We start from the raw sequence: 20909 nt of genomic DNA on the forward strand, positions 1-20909 counted from the left end.
GTTGGCCTGCGTCACAGCAGCTCTCAGCTCCCACACATCTGCCCCCTCTGCTCTAATCCCAGCTTTCCCTGCACCATCCCGCCAGCGGGCCCAGCAGGCTGGGGTCACAGTGAGACCTGGCCCAGTGGGGATGCCAGGGTCCCAGGGCCATGCTCCCCTGGGGCTGTCCGGTGCCAGCTGCTGTGAGCCGGCTGCGGCCCATGGCGGCAGGCACACCCGACAGTCGTGCCAAGTGGGGGTGGAGGCAGGCCAGGCTACTGCAGGTGTGGGGAGGGGAATCTGGGAGCTTTGCAAGGCCCTGGGAGGACGTGCGCAGCCAGGAAGTGTCCCTCTGCTCCCAGGCCAGGGGAGAGGCCCCATGGCAGCACACCGTGGCACGGAGCTCCTGCATGGGCTGCAGCCCTTGGTGGGGGGGTAGCCGGGTGAGGGGGTAGCCGGTGACTGAGGAAGGGAAGTGGCACCAGGGGCGGTGCTGCCCTCACCTCCTCCGCCCGCTGGGCCTGCAGGTGATTCTCCAGGAAGGTCCCTTCCAGCACAGAGCCCACAATTGTCAGCCCCTTGCCGGCTTTGAGCTGCGAGGTGAGAGACAGGAGCTGCGGGTGCACCACGTTCTGCTCCTGATCCACTCGGACCAGAACCAGCAGCTGAGGCCTGGGAAGGGAACACCCTGGGGTTAAACACTGGCCATGCAAAGCCCCCACATCCCGTACCACACCCGCCCCAGGGGATCAATGACCCTCCATCCAGTGCCTGCCATGCTCCCCCGTCACACAACCCTAGGGCGCAGCCCAGCATGTGCAGCAGGTGCCCCCAGCCGTCTGAACCCCAGAGCTCAAACCCTCTGCCCCTTTTGTGACGAAGTGGGACTGTTCTTAATGTTTCCTCTGAATACGGTAGTGGTGCCTCAGTTTCCCCTAGGCATTTCTTAAGTCTCTAGGTGGTAGGATAAGGGGGTGTAATTGTTGCAGAGCAAAGGACCAGGGTGTGACGAAGTAGGACTGTTCTTAATGTTTCCGCTGAATAGTGTGGGGGTGCCTCAGTTTCCCCTGTGCAGTTCTTAACTATCTAGAGGGTGGGATAAGGGTGTATGATCGTTGCAGAGCCCTAGAGGGACTGGTGTGTGCAGGGGTCTGGACACAGAGAATGGCCGACACCCTGTTTCCTGGCAACGGATGGCCTGGGCCCTTCCCCCCTGCAAGGTGAGAGCTAAAGGGTTGGAGAAGAAAGGAACCCGATGACCTCCTGGCCCGGGAAAGGGACAAAGCCCAGAGGAGGAGGGGCTGGAGGGGGAGTCAGTTTGTGGCTGGCTGGGGACGAGGAGTGAAGTGCAGATGGGGTTGTCTGGCTCACTGCCCCCCAAAATGGACCCAGCTGAGGGGTCTGGGCGGACTCGCTGTGGGAAGCGCACGGAGGGGCAGAGGATGCTGAATGCTCCGAGGTCAGACCCAGGAAGGTGGAAGCTGTGTGAGCTGTGTGTCCTGCAGACAAGCTGCTCCCAGAGAGGAGACTTCCCCAGAGTCCTGACCGGGTTCATAGGGAGCAGTTCCAGAGAATCGCCCGGGGACTCCGTGACAACTGGTGGCAGAGATGGGATGTACTGCACCCCATGGATGGCGCTTCCTGCAGTGAGTGACTGGGGAGCAGTAAAATGAAGGGGGATTGACGAGGACCAGGCGTGCTGAAGGCACAGAGAGGAGCGGTTTCGGGGGGCGGTTAACCTCTGGAGTGTGTGTCCAGCGAGAAGGACTGTGCAGTAATGGGGTCCCCCTGGGGACTGTGGTGAGCAGTCTCAGGGGTGGAGGAGCCTGCGGCTTGGCCCTGGGAGAGAGAAGGACTTTTGCAGTAACAGGGTTTCCCTGGGGATTGCAGCGAGTGGTCCCAGGGGCAGAGGAGTCTGCCGCTCAACCCTGGCAAAGAGGGGGTGACCTCGAGAAGGGCTGGCACACTAAGGGTTCTCCCTGGAAACCGTGGGGAGCTGAGAGCACATGGGCCTGTGAGTCCACAACAACTTGGGAGGAGCGGAGTGATGGCCTGTCACCGTCTCCTTAAGAAGGACACTGTAACCCTGTGCAGAAAGAGAGGGTTGAGCGTTGGAAAGTTCACCAAAGCAGAGTTAATCGTGCAGCTGGAGGAGGATGACCGCTCTAAGGAGCAGATTCCTGACCCCAAATGGGGCTATAGCAGGATCTGGGAGCAGCTGGAGTGGGAGCCAGGCATCCCCAAGACTCCTGTCCCCGACCAGACGAGGGTCTTCAATCGGGTTCCCCATCGGGGGATCGGAGACGGACGGGCTTGGAGCTGAGTCCGAGAGAGCAAGAGGACTGTGAGAGACAGTGAGAGCCCGAGAAAGAGCTGCAGAAGCAGCAGCAGCATGAACTGGCGGTGGGGGAGCGGAGAGGCCTAGGGGACCTCCCAGGGGTGAGTGGGGATAGACCCCGGGGGGCCAGTTCCGCAGGGAACCTGGAGACTACATTGCTGCCCCTGGTTAAGGAGGGGCGGGATGTGGATGCCACCTCACTGCCTTTGAGCAGGCTGGAAATTTGAACCAGGGGGACCCTGTGGAAAAGCCCCGGTGTCTAGCTCCCTTGCTGGGTCCCAAGGCCATAGACTCCGTCAGCCAGATGGATGGGGAGGTGGACAGGCTCCCACTCCTGACCCCAACCTATATGTCTGTGTGGAGTTTCCTGGGATCAGGCCCCTGGGACCTCCAGTGGGAGCGGAAGGTGATGGTCAATGGGGAGACATTCCTGGGGTGGCGAGATCCTGGGACAGAGGGAACTGTTGTCAGGCCCTGGATGGTGCAGCCTCAGATGCTGAGGGGCTGTGTGAGCTGGGTGAGGGTCCCAGGGATGAAGCCCCTCGCCCTGCCTATTGCCCATATCCCTGTGTAGACACCAGACGGGTGGGGCTGGCTGGCCGTTGGGGTTCTCCAGGATATCAGCTGCGAGACCCTGTTGTGGGGTGACTGTGTCTCTTTGGGACAGGATCCAGGCCCTGCTCCTGTAATGGCCAAGGATTTGAATTTGAATCTAGGGAACCAATCGGCAGAGAGGGAAATGGTCAGTGAAAATGCAGATGACCTGGCTGGCAGTGGGGAGGAGCTGCTAGGCTCAGGGTACCTGCCTGCCTGTAACCGGCTCCTGGGGTTGGGTGCGACAGAGAGATGTTCCCTGACCCCCTGCACACCGGAGAGGAGGCTCACGCTGGCTCTGATGCTGTAAGGAGAGCAGAGAGCTTGCTGCCTACCCCCACGGGGACAGTAAGGGCAGCGCTGAGCATGGGGGGAGCTGAGACCACAGCTGAGTGGGGGACCCACAGGCAGGGCAGGTCGGCTGCCAACCAGGTTTGCCTTGCTCAGAGGCGCTGCTGGGAAGTGATCCCACGGCAGGGAGGGAGCGACGAGGGACAGGGCTCAGCGGGGCTGTGACCCCAGGCCCAGCCAGTGAGAGGGGAGACTGGGGAGCTGAGTCTGCAGAGCAGAACAGCTGGGTAGTTAATCTCTCGAGAATGCAGGGGATGGCAGGTCTACTCTCATCTCTAGACACTTTGGCTAGGACTTGTTGTCTCTCAGTGACTTTAACATCTAGTTCCTTGTGGAAGCAGAGGTTGGTAAGGGAAGGAAAACAGAGCTTTGAGAGCACAGCTTGTAAAAGGGAACCTGAGAAGGGTAACCGTAATTTGCTGGAAGTAGCTCAGGATAGTGAGAAGAGCAGCAGTTTATCTGTTGGGAGTGGAAGGTGCTTGGTAAGGGAAGTTTGGAGGAGCTTAGGCAGCCTTGTGAGCTGATGGCTGTGTCTAGTCAGCAGGGTGGGAAGGGGAGGAGAGTGGCAGATGAGTGTCCCTGGACCTTACCTGTTAGCTGGGTGGAGAATTGTGACAGTGAAGGGAATGTGCCTGTGTCTGTCAGGGGTATTGACTTGCCTATGGAGGGAGCTACCCCGGTCTCCAAGCAGTTGTCTGTGAACAGCCCTGTGTGCTGGGACCAGAGGAATGAGATCTCAAGCTGTGTCTGGGAAAGGAGAAAGTGTGTCTGGCTCGACATTGTCTATGCAGCAGACAGAAGGGGCCTTTCAGCCTGTGATGGTTGAGGGTCGTGCAGTTGTCTCAGAGCTGGTTCTGGATTCAGCTAAAGCCGAGGAAGGGACTGGTCCTAAGTTTGTATCTGCTCGGGAGAATGGCCCTGTAATTAGGTTGCATCCAGTTAGTGTCCTAGCAAAATCCCAGAGCCCAGACAATTTTGGTGCTTGTATTTTGCCTGTTGCTAGTGTGTTGTTGGGAAAGGGTGTCGCAACTCTGTCTAATCAGGGTGAGATCCTAGCCAGGGCACAAGGAGAGCAGAAAGGTGATTTGATTGTGTTACCTACTGATGGTGTGGAAACCTGTAGCAAGAAGGAAAAGATTCCTGAATTTATGTGTGTCAAAGGGAAGGAGAATGCTTCTAACCTTTTATCTAGGAAGTCTGTAAGTTTGCCTGAAAGGGGATTGTGTAGCAATCCACCTGATGGGCCAGAGGTGATTCTGGATTTAAGTGAGACCCAGAAAGAGTCTGTTGTTGCTCAGGAAAGTGTTCCTCTAGAGCAAGCCCTGGGTGAAGAGGGTAAGGGCAGAATTTCTGAGAAGGGTGAATTGTTGCATAGAAAAGCCCCTCGGGAAAGGAATCCTCATGGAGTCTTTGCAAGCAGTTTACTGCAACTGAAGGGTGTGAAAGTGATTTAATCAAGAAAGTTTCATTTCCTAACAGCCAGAAATTTTCTGTTGTGAATGGAACCACTGACTTTCCTGTTGAAGGATCCAGTGTGGATAGCTTTGAGAAGGTCTCAGATGGAGTGAAAGCTGTTAAGAAAGTTAAACAGTCCTATAACCAAGTGGCTGTGTTAGGCCAGCATGTTGGGGAGACAAGGTTGTTGAGAAAGGAATGTCTCCATGCTGATTCTGTAAGTTAACAGTCTGTGTCCCAGGTGAAGAGGGTGCTGGGCTGCCTCAAGGAGGCAGGACTGATGGTAAAAGCTTAAAAGTATAAGGTGGAGATAATCAGAGAGTAGCCTGTTCCCCAGACCAAGAAACAGGTCCAGGGCTCTATTGGGATGGTGGGGTAGTACTGGAGGTTTGTACCCCACTTGAGCTCCCTAGCTGCCCCCATCACTGAGCTATGTAAGAAGGTGAAGCCAGATGAGCTGGTCTGGACCGAGCAGTGCCAGAGGGCTCTCTGTGCGTTGAAGGAGGCTCTAATCCAGGGAGTGGTAAATCTGGTAAACCCAGACTTTGCCAAGGCCTTTATAGTGTTCACCGACACCTCAGACACAGGGCTCAGTGAGAGGCTGATGCAAGCCGATGCTAAGGAATGGGAGAGATGCTGGGGCATCCATGGAAACATTGGTGGGGTCGAACTTCCCCAGGTCAGTGGCTAAAGTGACCTCGCTCAGTTCCGTCTCGAAGCAGGGAGAGATGTGCCGAAGCGGGACTGTTAATGTTTCCTCTGAATAGTGTGGGGGTGCCTCAGTTCCCCCTAGGCAGTTCTTAAGTATCTAGGGGGTGGGGTAAGGGTGTATGATCATTGCAGAGCCTGAGAGGGCAGGTGTGTGCAGGGGTCTGGACACAGAGAATGGCCGACACCCTGTTTCCTGGCAACTGATGGCCTGGCCCTTCCCTGCTGCAAGGTGAGAGCTAAAGGGTTGGAGAACAAAGGAATCAGGTGCCCTCCTGGCCCGGGAAAGGGACAAAGCCCAGAGGAGGAGGGGCTGGACGGAATTTCAGTTTGGGGCTGGCTGGGGACATGGAGTGAAGTTCAGACGTGGTTGTCTGGCTCACTGCCCCCCAAAATGGACCCGGCAGAGGGGTCCTGTTCTCTGCACCTACAAGCTCTGTGTTAGACCATGTTCCTGTCGTCTAATAAACCTTCTGTTTTACTGGCTGGCTGAGAGTCCTGTCTGACTGCGGAGTTGGGGGGCAGGACCCTCTGGCTTCCCCAGGAGCCCCGCCTGGGCGGACTGGCTGTGGGAAGTGCACGGAGGGGCAGAGGACGCTGAAGGCTCCGAGGTCAGACCCAGGAAGGGGGAAGCTGTGTGTCCTGAAGACAGGCTGCTCCCAGAAAGGAGGCTTCCCCAGAGTCCTGACTGGCTTCATGGGGAGCAGTCCCAGAGCATCGCCCAGGGACTCCGTGACACTATGCACCCCCTTCCCCCCAATCCCCAGTCCCAGGCAGCGCCGACCCCGCCCAGGCCCCAGTATGTGAGCTCTTGGGGCAGGGCTCTCCTCTGGAGCTTCCTGAGTGCCCGTGCTGTGTCCGGCCCACCACCCGCTCCCTGCTCTTCGCCCCGTTACCGGCTAGAGACAGCCCCGCGCTCACCTCCAGTTCTTGGTGTGCGGGGGACCCTCCTCCAGCCGAAGCAGAGCGTAGCGGGCCGCACTGAGCGAGAGCCCTCGGATGCCATCGCCCCACTCCTTCTCCGCTCTGCCGGGGAGGGACAGGGGAACTCAGCACCTGGTAGGATTGGAGGCCAGCCCATGCTCTGGGGTCAGCTCCCCTCTGAGGGCAGCCGGGGTGGCCTGGAGCAGGCTGCGAAGGGGCAGGCCTGGCAGGGCCCAGCATGGGGGGTGCAGGCCACAGTCCCCAGTGGAAGGCCCTAAGCACTAGAAGCGCAAGTTTCCTGTCCCAGGGTGCCCCCAGCTCTCTCCGAGGCAGCTGGGCTTAGAGGAGGCACCAGGAAAGGCAGAGAGCGGGGGGGCTCTCAGGCCTGCTCCCTGGGAATAGGGAGCTGGGAGAGCAGCACCGCCAGGCCCCTGGGAGGGCAGAATGGGGACCCGCTAGGAGCTGGAGCCCAGAGTCAGTGGAGGAGCTGGGTGGCTGCTGATTGACTGAAGCTCAGACAGTCCAACGGCCTGAAAGAGCCTGTGGCAGCTTGTGAGCTAGGCAAAGCCTTGCCCTCCCGCGCCCCATCTCACACTTCACTTGGGGCCAGCGTCAGAGCTCCTGCCGCGGGCCTACGGGCAGGGTGAGCCACCGAGGGGTTTGGGGACCTCCCTGAGCGCCCGAGAGCAGAGCTGGGACTAGCCGCCAGGGCTCAGGGCTCCCAGCCCAGCGGCCTGAGAACTCGGCTCTTCTCCAGCCCGGGCATCTGCTGTTTCCCAGCGCGATGGAGCTTAGGAGGCTGCCACGGGCTCCGTTCAGCCCTGTGGCAGCGGGTGCCTGAGCCCAGGAGCAGTTCCCCGCCCCCCATGCCCCGAGTCGCCGCACTCACCCCCTGTATTCGATGTACTTGTAGATGAGGCCAGCGATGAGCATGGCCACAAGTGCGTAGTACCAGGAGCAGATGAACATCAGGGCCAGGCAGAGGCTCATGCCCAGGAAGGAGAGTGTCCTGGGGAGTGAAGGGTGAAGTGTCCTGGGGAGTGAAGCTCTCAGCCCAGTCCCACAGCACCAGCCTTCCAGCATGCAGAGCCCTGCCCCGGTACCTCCCCAACCTCCGCCCCAACCTGCCTCTGCGGTGCTCCATGGCCCTGGCAGTCCCCCGACGCCAGCCCCAGCCTGCCAGGAGGGACCTTAGGGGAAGGGATGCTGCTCCGTCTGGGAGCCTGGTGGCCTGGGCAAAGCGTAGGCCCCGGAGAAGCCAGAGTTGGCCCAGGTGAAACCAGCCTCAGGTAGTGTTGCCCCTCTTGGCCTCCATCGGCGCATACATGGGGAAACTGAGGCTCCGAGAGGGACAGGCCTGTTTCACCTTGCCCAGTGGGCCAGTGGGAGCAGCATCCTGAACTCACGGCTCTCGCTCCCCTGCATGAAGCAGCAGAGCCCATCCCTGGCCCAAGGCTGGCGCGTGCCAGGGTGGCAGCAGCACCCTCAGGAAGGGCAGGGCCCCGGGGCAGGATCCTCCTGCCGGCCAAACCCACCAGTGGTAATACCGGAACCGGGGCCGCCAGTTGGGTGTCCTCAGCAGCGTCTGCACCGCGCACGCCAGGTTGACAAACATGTAGCACATCAGGAAGAACCTGCGGGAGAGAAATGGAGACAGTGCCTGAGCCACTCACCCAGGGCCAGCGGCGGCCTGGCCCCAGGAGCCCCAGGGATGGGTGCGGACAGGTACCATGCCCGCGCACTGGCTGTCCCAGAGGGCCCCCGGGGATCCCGGCTGCTGCCAGGCTCTCTGGAGGAAACGGCAGCTGGCAGAACGGTGCCATGTGGCCCTGACACTGGCCAAGAGACAGGGGCCGCATCCCACGTGGGACTGTCCTCTCCTCTCCTGCCAGCTGGGGGCACTCTCGCCAGCGCAGGGAGCGGGCACACCTCCCTGGCACCGCCAGTGGGAGTTCTCCTTCAGCCGGGGCCCGGGCAAGCCCCAGCGGTGCCATGCAGGCGCGGGTGTCACACAGCCAATCCCGACGGCACTGGACGCAGGACGCAGATCAGCTGGGCAGGGAGCCGCGCTCTGGGCCCTGAGCTGCAGTGGGGGGAGTGTCGTGGCTGGGCCAGTCTCGGGGTGGGGGTGGGGGGCGCAGCCAGAGCGTGCTGCCTACATGGAGAGGATGGGGGCGACCTCATCCAGGGAGGCGATGAGGATCCCGATCTCGCAGATGCAGGCGGTGAGGAGCAGAGCCCAGGTGGGCTCCCCGTTGGCTTTGCCGTGGCCGAAGACCTGGGCGGAGAGCGAGAGAGAGGAGCGTTAGGGTGCTTGGGGGGGTGGGGGTGACACTGCCCCTTGCCCATCTCAGGCCCACCGGGAGGCCCTGGCATGGGGCAGGCACCCCTCGCAGCTGGCACAGAGGGCCCTGCAGGACGCATGTGTTCACAGGGACGTGGCTCTTTCTGGGCGCCGGGGGCCCGACGAGTTAGCGCGAGGCCCCACGGGCACAGGTGGGCGCTGACAGTGCAGGTCAGGGACAGACGAGCAAGGGGCCATGGGAGGAGATGGAGACTGGGCATGGACTGGGGGGGCCCAGTGGTCTGTGGGTGCCTCGGCTGCATGTGGGGACCGGGGCAGTTGCTATGCAGGGGCCTTGGGGGGCAGCCATGGCAAGGCCTGACCTATGGCTGTGGAGCAGGCCCGCCAGGCTGAAGTGCGGGTGGATCTGGGCTCGGCTGCAGAAGGCCACGGCCTGCAGGGGATGGCATAGTCTGGCCAGCCCCGTTGCTGCCTCGGCCCAGCCATGCAAACTTCTCCCGGCCCTGGGCAACTCTGGCCACAGCCAGGCCCGGCACAGGTGCCAACCATCCACCACACACACTCTGCCCCAGCTCCATCTGTGCCTGCCTGTAGGGCTGGGGGCTCGCCCCGTCCACTGGCCACCCCAGCACTCAGAGCCCTTCTCTGCTCCCTGCCCTGCCCGCTATACTCCCCCCACCCCAGCATTCGAACAGCCGATCATACTGAACAGAGCGCTGGGCAGCGGTTCGGTCACTGCCCATCCCCCATACATTGGGCCCCCCACCCCGACATTCCCACTCCTAGCTACACCACTGGCTGTGCGGCTCAGGCAGCACCTGGGGGTCAGGGTGCCATGGGGAGGCTGGGGCAGAGCCTGGGGGTTGGGGTGCCATGGGGGTTGGGGTGCCATGGGGGGGATGGAGCAGAGCCTGGGGGTTGGGGTGCCATGGGGAGATGGGGGCTGAGGCAGAACCTGGGGGGCTGGGGTGCCATGGGGGGGATGGAGCAGAACCTGGGGGGTTGGGGTGCCATGGGGAGATGGGGGCTGAGGCAGAACCTGGGGGGCTGGGGTGCCATGGGGGGGATGGAGCAGAGCCTGGGGGTTGGGGTGCCATGGGGAGATGGGGGCTGAGGCAGAACCTGGGGGGTTGGGGTGCCATGGGGAGGCTGGGGCAGAGCCTGGGGGTTGGGGTGCCATGGGGAGATGGGGGCTGAGGCAGAGCCTGGGGGGTTGGGGTGCCATGGGGGGGATGGAGCAGAACCTGGGGGGTTGGGGTGCCATGGGGGGGATGGAGCAGAGCCTGGGGGGTTGGGGTGCCATGGGGGGGATGGAGCAGAGCCTGGGGGTCAGGGTGCCATGGGGGGGATGGAGCAGAGCCTGGGGGTCAGGGTGCCATGGGGCAATGGAGGATGAGGCAGAGCCTGGGGGGTTGGGGTGCCATGGGGGGATGGGGCAGAGCCTGGGGGTCGGGGTGCCATGGGGGGGATGGGGCAGAGCCTGGGGGTCAGGGTGCCATGGGGAGGCTGGGGCAGAGCCTGGGGGTTGGGGGGCCATGGGGGGGATGGGGCAGAGCCTGGGGGTCAGGGTGCCATGGGGAGATAGGGGCTGAGGCAGAGCCTGGGGGTCAGGGTGCCATGGGGGGGCTGAGGCAGAACCTGGGGGTCAGGGTGCCATGGGGAGATGGGGGCTGGCACCGCACACTTCCCAGCACCACACGGTTCTGATGCCCGTCGATTGGCAGCTCTGCTGGGCTCCTGCTGGGGACAGACCAGGCCCTATGGCCGATGCTGCTCTCCGCTCCCCAGCGAAGCTGGTGGCCGGCAGCAGCCCGAAGGGCCCTGTTAATGGGGTGCAGGGGTGGAAGCAACCTGAGCGCACTGACAACAGCTGGGACGCTCCCAGGGCAGCTCCCTGTCCAGCCACAGCAGCAAGGCCCCCAAGGAGGCACCAGGTTGTCCCTGCCCCCCTGGGCATCCTCCCCCGTGCAGCCTCATGTTGTCCCACAGTGGGGGCCGTGTCTGAGAGGAGGGTCCCGGGGAGGCAGAGCAGTGTGTGCAGGGAGCTAGAGGACACATGTCTGCATGCATTAGCAGGAGAAGGCTGGGTTCCTCCAGCGAATGCTCAGAATGTGGCTGGCAGGGCGAGGGAGCGAATTTAAAATTAGCCTGTTCTTCCCTGGGGGGAGCTGTCGGTTTGGATTTGGAGAGATAAGGTTCTGGGAACACATCTTCAGCGAGCAGATGAAATATTAACTGGCACAATGGCAGCGCACTGGGCACAGGCCAACCTCCCCCAGCATGCTCCTCTGCAAAACCTGCCAGAGCTCTGCTGGGCCTCCCACCCCAGGACTCCTGGCCAAACCCGGGAAGCTCCCAGAGCCCAGGCCAAGAGCAGGGAGCAGAGTGGGAGCCAGGCGCCGTCTCCTCAGCCGCAGAGATCTGTAGCTCTGGTTCTGCCTGGCCAGGGAAAGGTGCCAGTGGGCAGAGGCTGTGCCGGGGTGCGGGCAGAGTGATCAGCAACCCCGACACCTGCTCCCCTCTCCTGCCCCCGGCTCCCTCCCACCCCCGGCACATCCCGCCCCAGCCCCCACTCCTCATTCCTGCCCCTCACTCACCCAGCAGCCTGAGGAAGCTCTCTCCCCAAGCCTGGAGCAGCTGGTAGCCTGCTCCTCCCTTCTGGCTGTTCCAGCCCAGGAGCTTAACTCCTTGCCCAAGTGGCCGGGGACCCACCCAGTGAGCCACCAGTGCTCCCCACACCAGCCCAGTGCGGGAGTGGCCAGGCCATGTGGATGGCGAGCAGGGGTGCGTTGCCCCATCACCGATCATCCTCCCAGGCTGTGAGGTCAAAGCCAATTCCAGCAAGATCCAAGCCAGGGCCGAATCCCAGTGCCTCGTCCCCGGACAGACCTCCAAGCTCACCCAGATCATGGCAGCTGGGAGGCAGGAGCTGCCCTGCAAGTGGGCCCAATCCCCAGCTGCCAGGCAGCTCTCACACACAGGACGGGCCTGCTGCACTAAAGTCTCATGCAAATGGGCCACGGTGCAAGCTGGGCCACAGATGCGCTGCGCAGACGCTGCCAGACCACGGCGGCGGCTGCTCGGCTGGGCACACTGAATTGCCAGAGAGCCAGCCGGGGCCTCCGCCAGCAGGATTCGCTCAGGGATCCGGCCTCGGAGCAGCACTTCCTTTGTCACAAACCATGTCAGCAGCCCGGCCTCCCTGCAGAGACCCGGCGCGGAGACACATCTGAGCTTAGCCCCTCAAGAGGGATTCAGACAAGGTGAAGGTGACTTTGCTCCTGCGGGAGCCAAGAACCTGCCGGTTCCCTGTGCAGCTGATTTCCTGGGCTCCAGCCTACATTTCTGCACCCAACCTTCCAACAAGGCCCCAATATGACAAAGTGGGAATTTTCTGTCATATTTTTATGAACCCTGTGAGTGCCTCAGTTTCCCCTCTGTTATTACCGGCGGGGGGGAAGGACTGTTGCTCTCAGGGCAGGCTAAAAGACACAGGTATGAATGATGTCTAGCTGTCTGAGCCTGAATGAGTCATTAAAACGGACTGGCTGAGGCTGATCCCATATCCATGGAGAATCTGAGAAGACAATGGCAAACGCAGTCACCAGGACACAGCCACCTAGGGCCCTCGGCCCAGGGGGGGATGGGTTCCCACTTCTCAGCAGGGAAGCTGGGCGGACCCCAGCTCGAGAACACGGGCCGGGGATGAGGCGAGGAGGGGCTCAGCGTCGGCTGCCGGAGGGAGTCGGGGCTCTCGCCTGGGAAGGGACCCAGCCGCTCCGAGAGATCCAGAGCCTGAACACGGAGGTCCCTGCAGCGTGGCTGGGCTTGGGGCCACCAGAACCGTCTGTGCTTCCACCTCTCTCGCTCTGGGCCACCCTACGGCCTCCCTGGGCCGTGTCCAGGGACGAGCAAACCCGCCTGTTGTGCCAACACCGTGCAAGTGCCAATGAAAGGCTGGGTGAGGTGCGGTCACCCCGGCGTGGCGCACGAGGCTCTGCCAGGGGCTGGCTCAGTGGGACTGGCTGAGCGGAGCTGACGGTGCCAAGCAGGAGGGCTGGAGCCCTGCAGGTCCTGTCTAAGGAGCTGCACGGCCTGCCCTGTGCAGGAAGAGGGAGACCCCAGGGAGCGGGGGGGCCTGGCACACTGACGGGGCCTGTCCTAGAGACTGTTCCACGGCTGGGGGCATAGCACCGGTCCTGGGCGTCCGACACCCCGTCTCCATCCAGGCAGAGGGAGCCTCTGCTTGGAGGACAAAGGGCCATCGGGAGAGACCTGGAGACAGGGCAGGATGCCCTCTGGCAATGGGCATAGCAGTGGAGGTGGTCACTGCTGGCACCCTGCAGCGGGTCAGCCCCAGGTGAGGAGGGCATGTGCCCACCCCTATCCCGGGCTCCTTAGGGAGTGCACACGGAACAGAGGCGGCATTAGCCACAGTGCAGCAGGTCACTCACCCTCAGGAAGGGGACGATGCCGTCCCGGGAGATGGCCTGGAGGAGGCGGGGGGCTCCTGTGAGGCTCTGCAGACCCGCCCCACATGTGGAGAAGAAGGATCCAATGACAATCACCCATGGAGACGGCCAGGCGAGGGTGCCAACCACCAGATTCCCATTGACAGCCTCTCCAAACCTGCAAGGCACCAAGCGTTACTGGGGCAGGGCTGGCTGCCGTGTCTGACCTCCAGCCCTAGGGCCACCCCCCAGAAAGTAGCAGGGACAGTCCAGCGCAACCAGCTGTAATTGGCTTGGCAAGTCAGAAACCTGACAGTCAAGTAACGTTAACTGACCGCCTGTTATTACCATGGTCAAATATCATAAAGTACTCCAGCAAGAATGCCCTGCTGCAGCCATGCCCTTCCTCTCGGCTTGCATCATGGTGCCATCCCTAGCGAGCCCCTTCAGTGTCCTGAGCACCCACCCTGCTCCTGGCTCCCGCTGCCCGTCAGGAGAAGGGGGAGCTCGCTGAGAGCTGAGCAGCTGCATTGCCTGGGCCTTCCTGGAAAATGCTGCACTGGGAATGTTCCTCTTTGTCTGTGGATAAGGCCCTCCCCCTCCAGGGGGGTTTACAAAGCAAGTTAAAAGATATGGTCCCTGCCCGCATGGGCATAGTTGGGGAGGATTGCCCCCCCCAAAACTGCAAGCCTCAGACAGGCGTGGAACTCGCCCCCCCGCCACATGCAGCCCCCCAAAATAGAGAACTCAAACTACACCCATGCCTGCCCCCAGCCCAGGTTACAGGGACGAGCCCAGCATACAGCAACGGCCCTCGAAGGGAGTCTCAGCCATTAACCCTGCTCCCCAACCCAGCGGGAGAAGCTGCCCACTTTGCACAGCCATTGAGCAGTGTGAAGAGCTGCCCGGCAGCCGCTTGCCTAGCACACCTGCATGATGACTAGTCCTTATGCGTTTGGTTTGTTTCTGGTTAATTTCATTTTTCTTTTGTAACAGGTCAGTCCCGAGTCACATTCACTATTGACACATTCGCATTTCAAGGCTAAGCTCAGCTACTCAGTGTGACGAAGTGGGACTGTTCTTAATGTTTCCTCTGAATAGTGTGGGAATGCCTCAGTTTCCCCTAGGCAGTTCTTAAGTATCTAGGTAGTGGGATAAGGGTGTATGATCATTGCAGAGCCTGAGAGGGCAGGTGTGTGCAGGGGTCTGGACACAGAGAATGGCCGACACCCTGTTTCCTGGCAACTGATGGCCTGGACCTTTCCCCCCTGCAAGGTGAGAGCTAAAGGGTTGGAGAACAAAGGAATCAGGTGACCTCCTGGCCCGGGAAAGGAACAAAGCCCAGAAGAGGAGGGGCTGGAGGGAGTTTCAGTTTGGGGCTGGCTGGGACATGGAGTGAAGGGCAGACGTGGTTGTCTGGCTCACTGCCCCCCAAAATGGACCCAGCTGAGGGGTCTGGTTCTCTGCACCTACAAGCTCTGTGTTAGACCATGTTCCTGTCGTCTAATAAACCTCTGTTTTACTGGCTGGCTGAGAGTCCCATCTGACTGCGGAGTTGGGGGGCAGGACCCTCTGGCTTCCCCAGGACCCCGCCTGAGCGGACTCGCTGTGGGAAGCGCACGGAGGGGCAGAGGAGGCTGAATGCTCCGAGGTCAGACCCAGGAAGGTGGAAGCCGGGTGAGCTGTGTGTCCTGCAGACAGGCTGCTCACAGAAAGGCGACTGCCCTAGAGTCCTGACTGGCTTCATGGGGAGCAGTTCCAGAGCATCGCCCAGGGACTCTGTGACACTCAGAAAGGCAGCGTGGTGCCGGTTCTGGTTTTAGATCTTCAGTTTATTGCGTTTCGCATTTTCCTGAGTTAAAATAACTCAGTTAAGTAACTTGGGTTTTGTTGAAGGTGAAAGTTTCTCGGGGCTGCTCTACACTAGAAAATTCCATCGACCCTGCTCTGTCACTCCGGGTGTGAAAAATCGACACCCTTGAGCAGCGTAAAGTGACCTAACCGCGGTGCAGACAGCGCCAGGTCACTGGGAGAATTCCTCCCTCGACCTAGCCACGGCCTCGCGGGGCGGTGGATTCCCTGCCCCGTGGGAGACCCCTGCCCTCGGTGTAGGTGGCGTCTGAGCTGCAGTGGCTCAGCTGTGCGGCTGGAGCATTTCACACGCAGACAAGCCCTAAGGCTGAGCCAGTGGGGACCAGAAACCCTTTCTGTACTGCTCTGTTATTAGAGCTTTTCCATAGTTCACCCTTTTTGACATTATTTGACCAATACTGGACTGGTCAATTGACCAGTCGTGTTTGGACAGGTTCATTGTCCTGCCCTGAGCTTTAACCCCAGCAGCCTTGGCCGGCTGGTCCCAGGGAGCCACGGAGCGAGCGGGTGGCAGGGAGGAGAGAGAGCAAAGGTACAGTGGTAGGGAGGGGGGCAGCAAACAATCTAGTAACAACCCCCAGCCCCAGAAGCCTCACAGCGCTGCAGATCTCAGGGAGCTCGGCCTCCCAGCCCCATCTCCTGGGGGGGAAACTGAGGCTGCAGCAGGGGGTGGGAGGGCATGGCCCAAGGCCATTCCCCTTGGGGCCCAGGCCTCCCCATAGGGCAGGGGGGGGCTCCGTTTTCTCTGACAGAGGGAAGCCAAGCCAGGCTGTGCATCATTTGGATCATGTCTATGTTGGCGACCCAGAAGCATCACCGCAGAGCACGACACGCAGCGCTGCCCTAGATACGCAACTCCAGGCTGCACGGCAGCTCCCAGTGAACAGCCCCCCACAGCAGCAGGATTAGCGGGAGAAACCAGAGCAGAGACACAGCAGAATCAGCTGGGGGGGCAGGGACACACAGGAGCCTCCCGCAATGCCTAGTTCCAGGTTTAGCCTCCCTAATGTCACTCCGAGGGCTCTGGGGCCACTGCCCAAGGGGGTGTGATCGCCTCCTCCATCCAAAGCCACTGCCACCCTCCCCCAGCCACGACTCCCCAGCCAGCCCCCCTGCTCCCCTCCATCCGAACCCACCACCCTCTCCCCCCACCACTCTCGATCCAACGACCCCCCACAGCCACCCCCCACCTATCTGCTCCCCTCCACCCACCCACACCACCACTCCCTACCCACCCCTTCAATCCAAACTGCCCCCTCCATCCAACCACCACCCCCAACCTGTTCCCCTCCACCCCCCGCCCCCTCCATCCAAACCCACCCTCCCTCCACTCAGCCACCCCCGCACCTACCCACCCCCTCCATCCAGATCCACCACCCCTCCCCCCAGCCATTCCCCCTGCACAGCCCTGTTGCCCCTCAACACCCCACTGTTGGGGAGCGGCACTCACTTGTCACGGAGGACGACCCCCTCGATACAGGCGCCGAAGAGAATCACGGAGCTGATGTCTGCGGGTGGTGAAGGAAAGACCAAGCTGCAGCCCCCTCCCCCCCGCCACCCCCTGTGCCTGGGACCGCCAAGTGCAGCCACAAGGAGTAGGGGACCCAGGGCCACAGGGCTGAGAAGAGGGGCACAGATGGCAAGTCCAGCCCCCCATGAAGGCAGAGCATTTTCAAGGGCAGTGGAGTTCCCTGGGGCCCAGGGGAGCATGGCCAGTCTCCAGGGCAGAGAACAGGAGCGTGGGGAAAGCGCTGGGGACATGGCCCCTGCTGTGCAAATCCCCCTCCAATGGGGCCTGCAGGACACGAAACGCCCAGCATCTGCTGCTCCAACCCTAACAGGGGCCACAAAGCGCCCAGTGCCCGGCACCCGCCCTGGCCGCTCCGACCCTAACAGGGGCCACAAAGCACCCAGTGCCCGGCACCCGCCCTGGCCGCTCCGACCCGAACAGGGGCCACAAAGCGCCCAGTGCCCGGCACCCGCCCTGGCCGCTCCAACCCGAACAGGGGCCACAAAGCGCCCAGTGCCCGGCACCCGCCCTGGCCGCTCCGACCCGAACAGGGGCCACAAAGCGCCCAGTGCCCAGCACCCGCCCTGGCCGCTCCAACCCGAACAGGGGCCACAAAGCGCCCAGTGCCCGGCACCCGCCCTGGCCGCTCCGACCCGAACAGGGGCCACAAAGCGCCCAGTGCCCGGCACCCGCCCTCACTGCTCCAACCCTAACAGGGGCCACAAAGCGCCCAGTGCCCGGCACCCACCCTGGCCACTCCGACCCGAACAGGGGCCACAAAGCGCCCAGTGCCCAGCACCCGCCCTGGCCGCTCCAACCCGAACAGGGGCCACAAAGCGCCCAGTGCCCGGCACCCGCCCTGGCCACTCCGACCCGAACAGGGGCCACAAAGCGCCCAGTGCCCGGCACCCGCCCTGGCCGCTCCGACCCGAACAGGGGCCACAAAGCGCCCAGTGCCCGGCACCCGCCCTGGCCGCTCCGACCCGAACAGGGGCCACAAAGCGCCCAGTGCCCGGCACCCGCCCTCACTGCTCCAACCCTAACAGGGGCCACAAAGCGCCCAGTGCCCGGCACCCGCCCTGGCCGCTCCGACCCGAACAGGGGCCACAAAGCGCCCAGTGCCCAGCACCCGCCCTGGCCGCTCCGACCCGAACAGGGGCCACAAAGCGCCCAGTGCCCGGCACCCGCCCTCACTGCTCCAACCCTAACAGGGGCCACAAAGCGCCCAGTGCCCGGCACCCACCCTGGCCGCTCCGACCCGAACAGGGCCACAAAGCGCCCAGTGCCCAGCACCTGCCCTGGCCGCTCCGACCCGAACAGGGGCCACAAAGCGCCCAGTGCCCGGCACCCGCCCTGGCCACTCCAACCCGAACAGGGGCCACAAAGCGCCCAGTGCCCAGCACCCACCCTGGCCACTCCGACCCGAACAGGGGCCACAAAGCGCCCAGTGCCCGGCACCCGCCCTGGCCGCTCCGACCCGAACAGGGGCCACAAAGCGCCCAGTGCCCGGCACCCGCCCTCACTGCTCCAACCCTAACAGAGGCCACAAAGCGCCCAGTGCCCGGCACCCGCCCTCACTGCTCCAACCCTAACAGGGGCCACAAAGCGCCCAGTGCCCGGCACCCGCCCTGGCCACTCCGACCCGAACAGGGGCCACAAAGCGCCCAGTGCCCGGCAGCCGCCCTGGCCGCTCTGACCCGAACAGGGGCCACAAAGCGCCCAGTGCCCGGCACCCACCCTGGCCACTCCGACCCTAACAGGGGCCACAAAGCGCCCAGTGCCCGGCATCCGCCCTGGCCGCTCCGACCCAAACAGGGGCCACAAAGCGCCCAGTGCCCGGCACCCGCCCTGGCCGCTCCGACCCGAACAGGGGCCACAAAGCGCCCAGTGCCCGGCACCCGCCCTGGCCGCTCCGACCCGAACAGGGGCCACAAAGCGCCCAGTGCCCGGCACCCACCCTGGCCACTCCGACCCTAACAGGGGCCACAAAGCGCCCAGTGCCTGGCATCCGCCCTGGCCGCTCCGACCCAAACAGGGGCCACAAAGCGCCCAGTGCCCAGCACCAGCCCTGGCCGCTCCGACCCAAACAGGGGCCACAAAGCGCCCAGTGCCCAGCATCCGCCCTGGCCGCTCCGACCTGAACAGGGGCCACAAAGCGCCCAGTGCCCGGCACCCGCCCTGGCCGCTCCGACCCGAACAGGGCCACAAAGCGCCCAGTGCCCGGCACCCGCCCTGGCCGCTTCGACCCGAACAGGGGCCACAAAGCACCCAGTGCCCGGCACCCGCCCTGGCCGCTCTGACCCGAACAGGGGCCACAAAGCGCCCAGTGCCCGGCACCCGCCCTGGCCGCTCCAACCCGAACAGGGGCCACAAAGCGCCCAGTGCCCGGCACCCGCCCTGGCCGCTCCGACCCGAACAGGGGCCACAAAGCGCCCAGTGCCCGGCACCCGCCCTCACTGCTCCAACCCTAACAGAGGCCACAAAGCGCCCAGTGCCCGGCACCCGCCCTCACTGCTCCAACCCTAACAGGGGCCACAAAGCGCCCAGTGCCCGGCACCCACCCTGGCCACTCCGACCCGAACAGGGGCCACAAAGCGCCCAGTGCCCGGCACCCACCCTGGCCGCTCCGACCCGAACAGGGGCCACAAAGCGCCCAGTGCCCAGCACCTGCCCTGGCCGCTCCGACCCGAACAGGGCCACAAAGCGCCCAGTGCCCAGCACCTGCCCTGGCCACTCCTACCCACACAGGGGCTGGTTCAGAGGCAGACAAGACCCTGCCCCCACCGCCCTGTTCTTGCCCCGGACCCTCTGCCAAGGATACAGACAGCAGACGTTGTGGCGATGGCCAGGATGGTCCCTGTGGGGATGGATTTCTGAGCATCGCGCAGGTCTCCTGATCTGTTGGAGCCGGCCATTATACCTAGGAAAGACAAGGGTACGTGCTATGGGGCACCGTGCCATGGAGGGGCGCATGGACGGCTCGGCCCAGCACTGGAGTGCAGAGCCCTGAGCAAGGCCACCGAGTGCAGCCCTGTTCCCCAGGGGGCTGGGCTCCAGCCCAGCTCAGAGAGCAGCAGCTGGCAGGGAAGGCCCAGAGCACATGGCACGTGGTGTGCGGGGGCTGAGCAGGGGAGCAGGCCCGGCTGCACAGGGGTTGCTGATCTCCCCTCTCCCCACCCCCTTTCCAGGTGGTTTCACACCCAACTCTCCACCCGCAAAATCAGGCTCCAGATGTGCTGATGTGGTTTCTCTCCTCCACCCTTGATTAGCTTAATCTGCAAAGGTCAATTAGAGGCGAGCAAGCGAGGAGCTGTGAGGCAGCAATGCCATGGGCAATGAGGAGGAGGGCAGGGCTCGTCCCTGGTGGCTGCCAGCCGGGGCTGCCTGGATTCTCACTGCTGCAGGGAAGCAAGGGCCAGGCAGGGCTAGGAGTCCTTGTGGAGCTGACCATGGGCAAGTCCCCGGGGCCTACAGCTCAGCCCGGCGGAGAGGGTGCCTCAGGAAAAGCTGCCACTTGTAGCACGGCCTGAATTATTCATCGGACACAAGTCCATGTAAAAGTCATGAAAGGCTGGTGAGTTAGCAGCGTGCCGGGGGCGTGGGGCTTTCCTGCCCTGGGATTCCCCTGGCGTCACACGTCTGGGCCTGGCCTTGGGGTTCAGTTCAGCCCTCCTGGTCCAAACTCCGCTGGCTCTAGGGTCCAGCTCATGGAGCAGCAGGAGCATGTGCGGGCCACGCTGCTCGCAGACACGGTCTCCTACCGCGGGCTGGCCTGGCGCTGTCTTTGCTCCAGACCAGGCTGCTCCTGGGGGGCGGCTCAGGGGCTGCTTTGCTCAGTTATTTCCGCCCACTGGAGGGGAGCCAGAAATATCCGAGCGCTGGTGACGTCAGCGCGGAGGTGAGACATGCTGCCAGCCTGTCTGTGGGGCTGGGGGCTGGGTGGGGGAGGAGGGGCTCTTTGATCCTCCCCTGCACCCCCCACGCAGTCACGCTCCGAGCTGGAAGCAGAAATCAGAGGGACAGCCACAGGGTGCAGCTGCTGACAGCAGACATCAGAGAGGTGTGCAGCCAGCCAGCCATGACAGCCCCTTGCACGCGCACACGCATGTGCAGCCAGCTGATGCACACGTATACAGGGGAGCACATGCACATCTCACATGTGTGCCGGCACAGACAGACGCACGCACACACAAGTGCACACGGCACACCCCCACCCCTAGATGCATGCACACACAAGTGCACACGGCACACACGCACACACAAGTGCACACGGCACACCCACATGCGTATCGGCACAGACAGACGCACGCACACACAAGTGCACACGGCACACCCCCACCCCTAGATGCACGCACACACAAGTGCACACGGCACACCCCCACCCCTAGATGCACGCACACACAGGTGCACACGGCACACCCA

General features: G+C 62.9%; 1 protein-coding gene across 3 annotated transcripts in view; it reads right to left on the bottom strand.

Moving 5' to 3' along the window:
* SLC12A5 (solute carrier family 12 member 5) overlaps nt 1-20909 on the bottom strand; it is a 121441-nt gene that overhangs the window by 22670 nt on the left and 77862 nt on the right. For all 3 annotated transcript variants that reach the window (XM_048820235.2, XM_048820234.2, XM_048820236.2), the window contains exons 10-17: nt 19309-19407; nt 16428-16485; nt 13109-13283; nt 8509-8627; nt 7885-7983; nt 7239-7358; nt 6347-6451; nt 483-651 (exon numbers count right to left, since the gene is read on the bottom strand). In XM_048820235.2, coding sequence (XP_048676192.1) covers nt 483-651; nt 6347-6451; nt 7239-7358; nt 7885-7983; nt 8509-8627; nt 13109-13283; nt 16428-16485; nt 19309-19407 — 944 coding nt within the window. The remainder of the gene's footprint in view (nt 1-482; nt 652-6346; nt 6452-7238; nt 7359-7884; nt 7984-8508; nt 8628-13108; nt 13284-16427; nt 16486-19308; nt 19408-20909) is intronic.

The sequence above is a fragment of the Caretta caretta genome, chromosome 13 (genome assembly GCF_965140235.1).
Source record: "Caretta caretta isolate rCarCar2 chromosome 13, rCarCar1.hap1, whole genome shotgun sequence".
Lineage (NCBI taxonomy): Eukaryota > Metazoa > Chordata > Testudines > Cheloniidae > Caretta > Caretta caretta.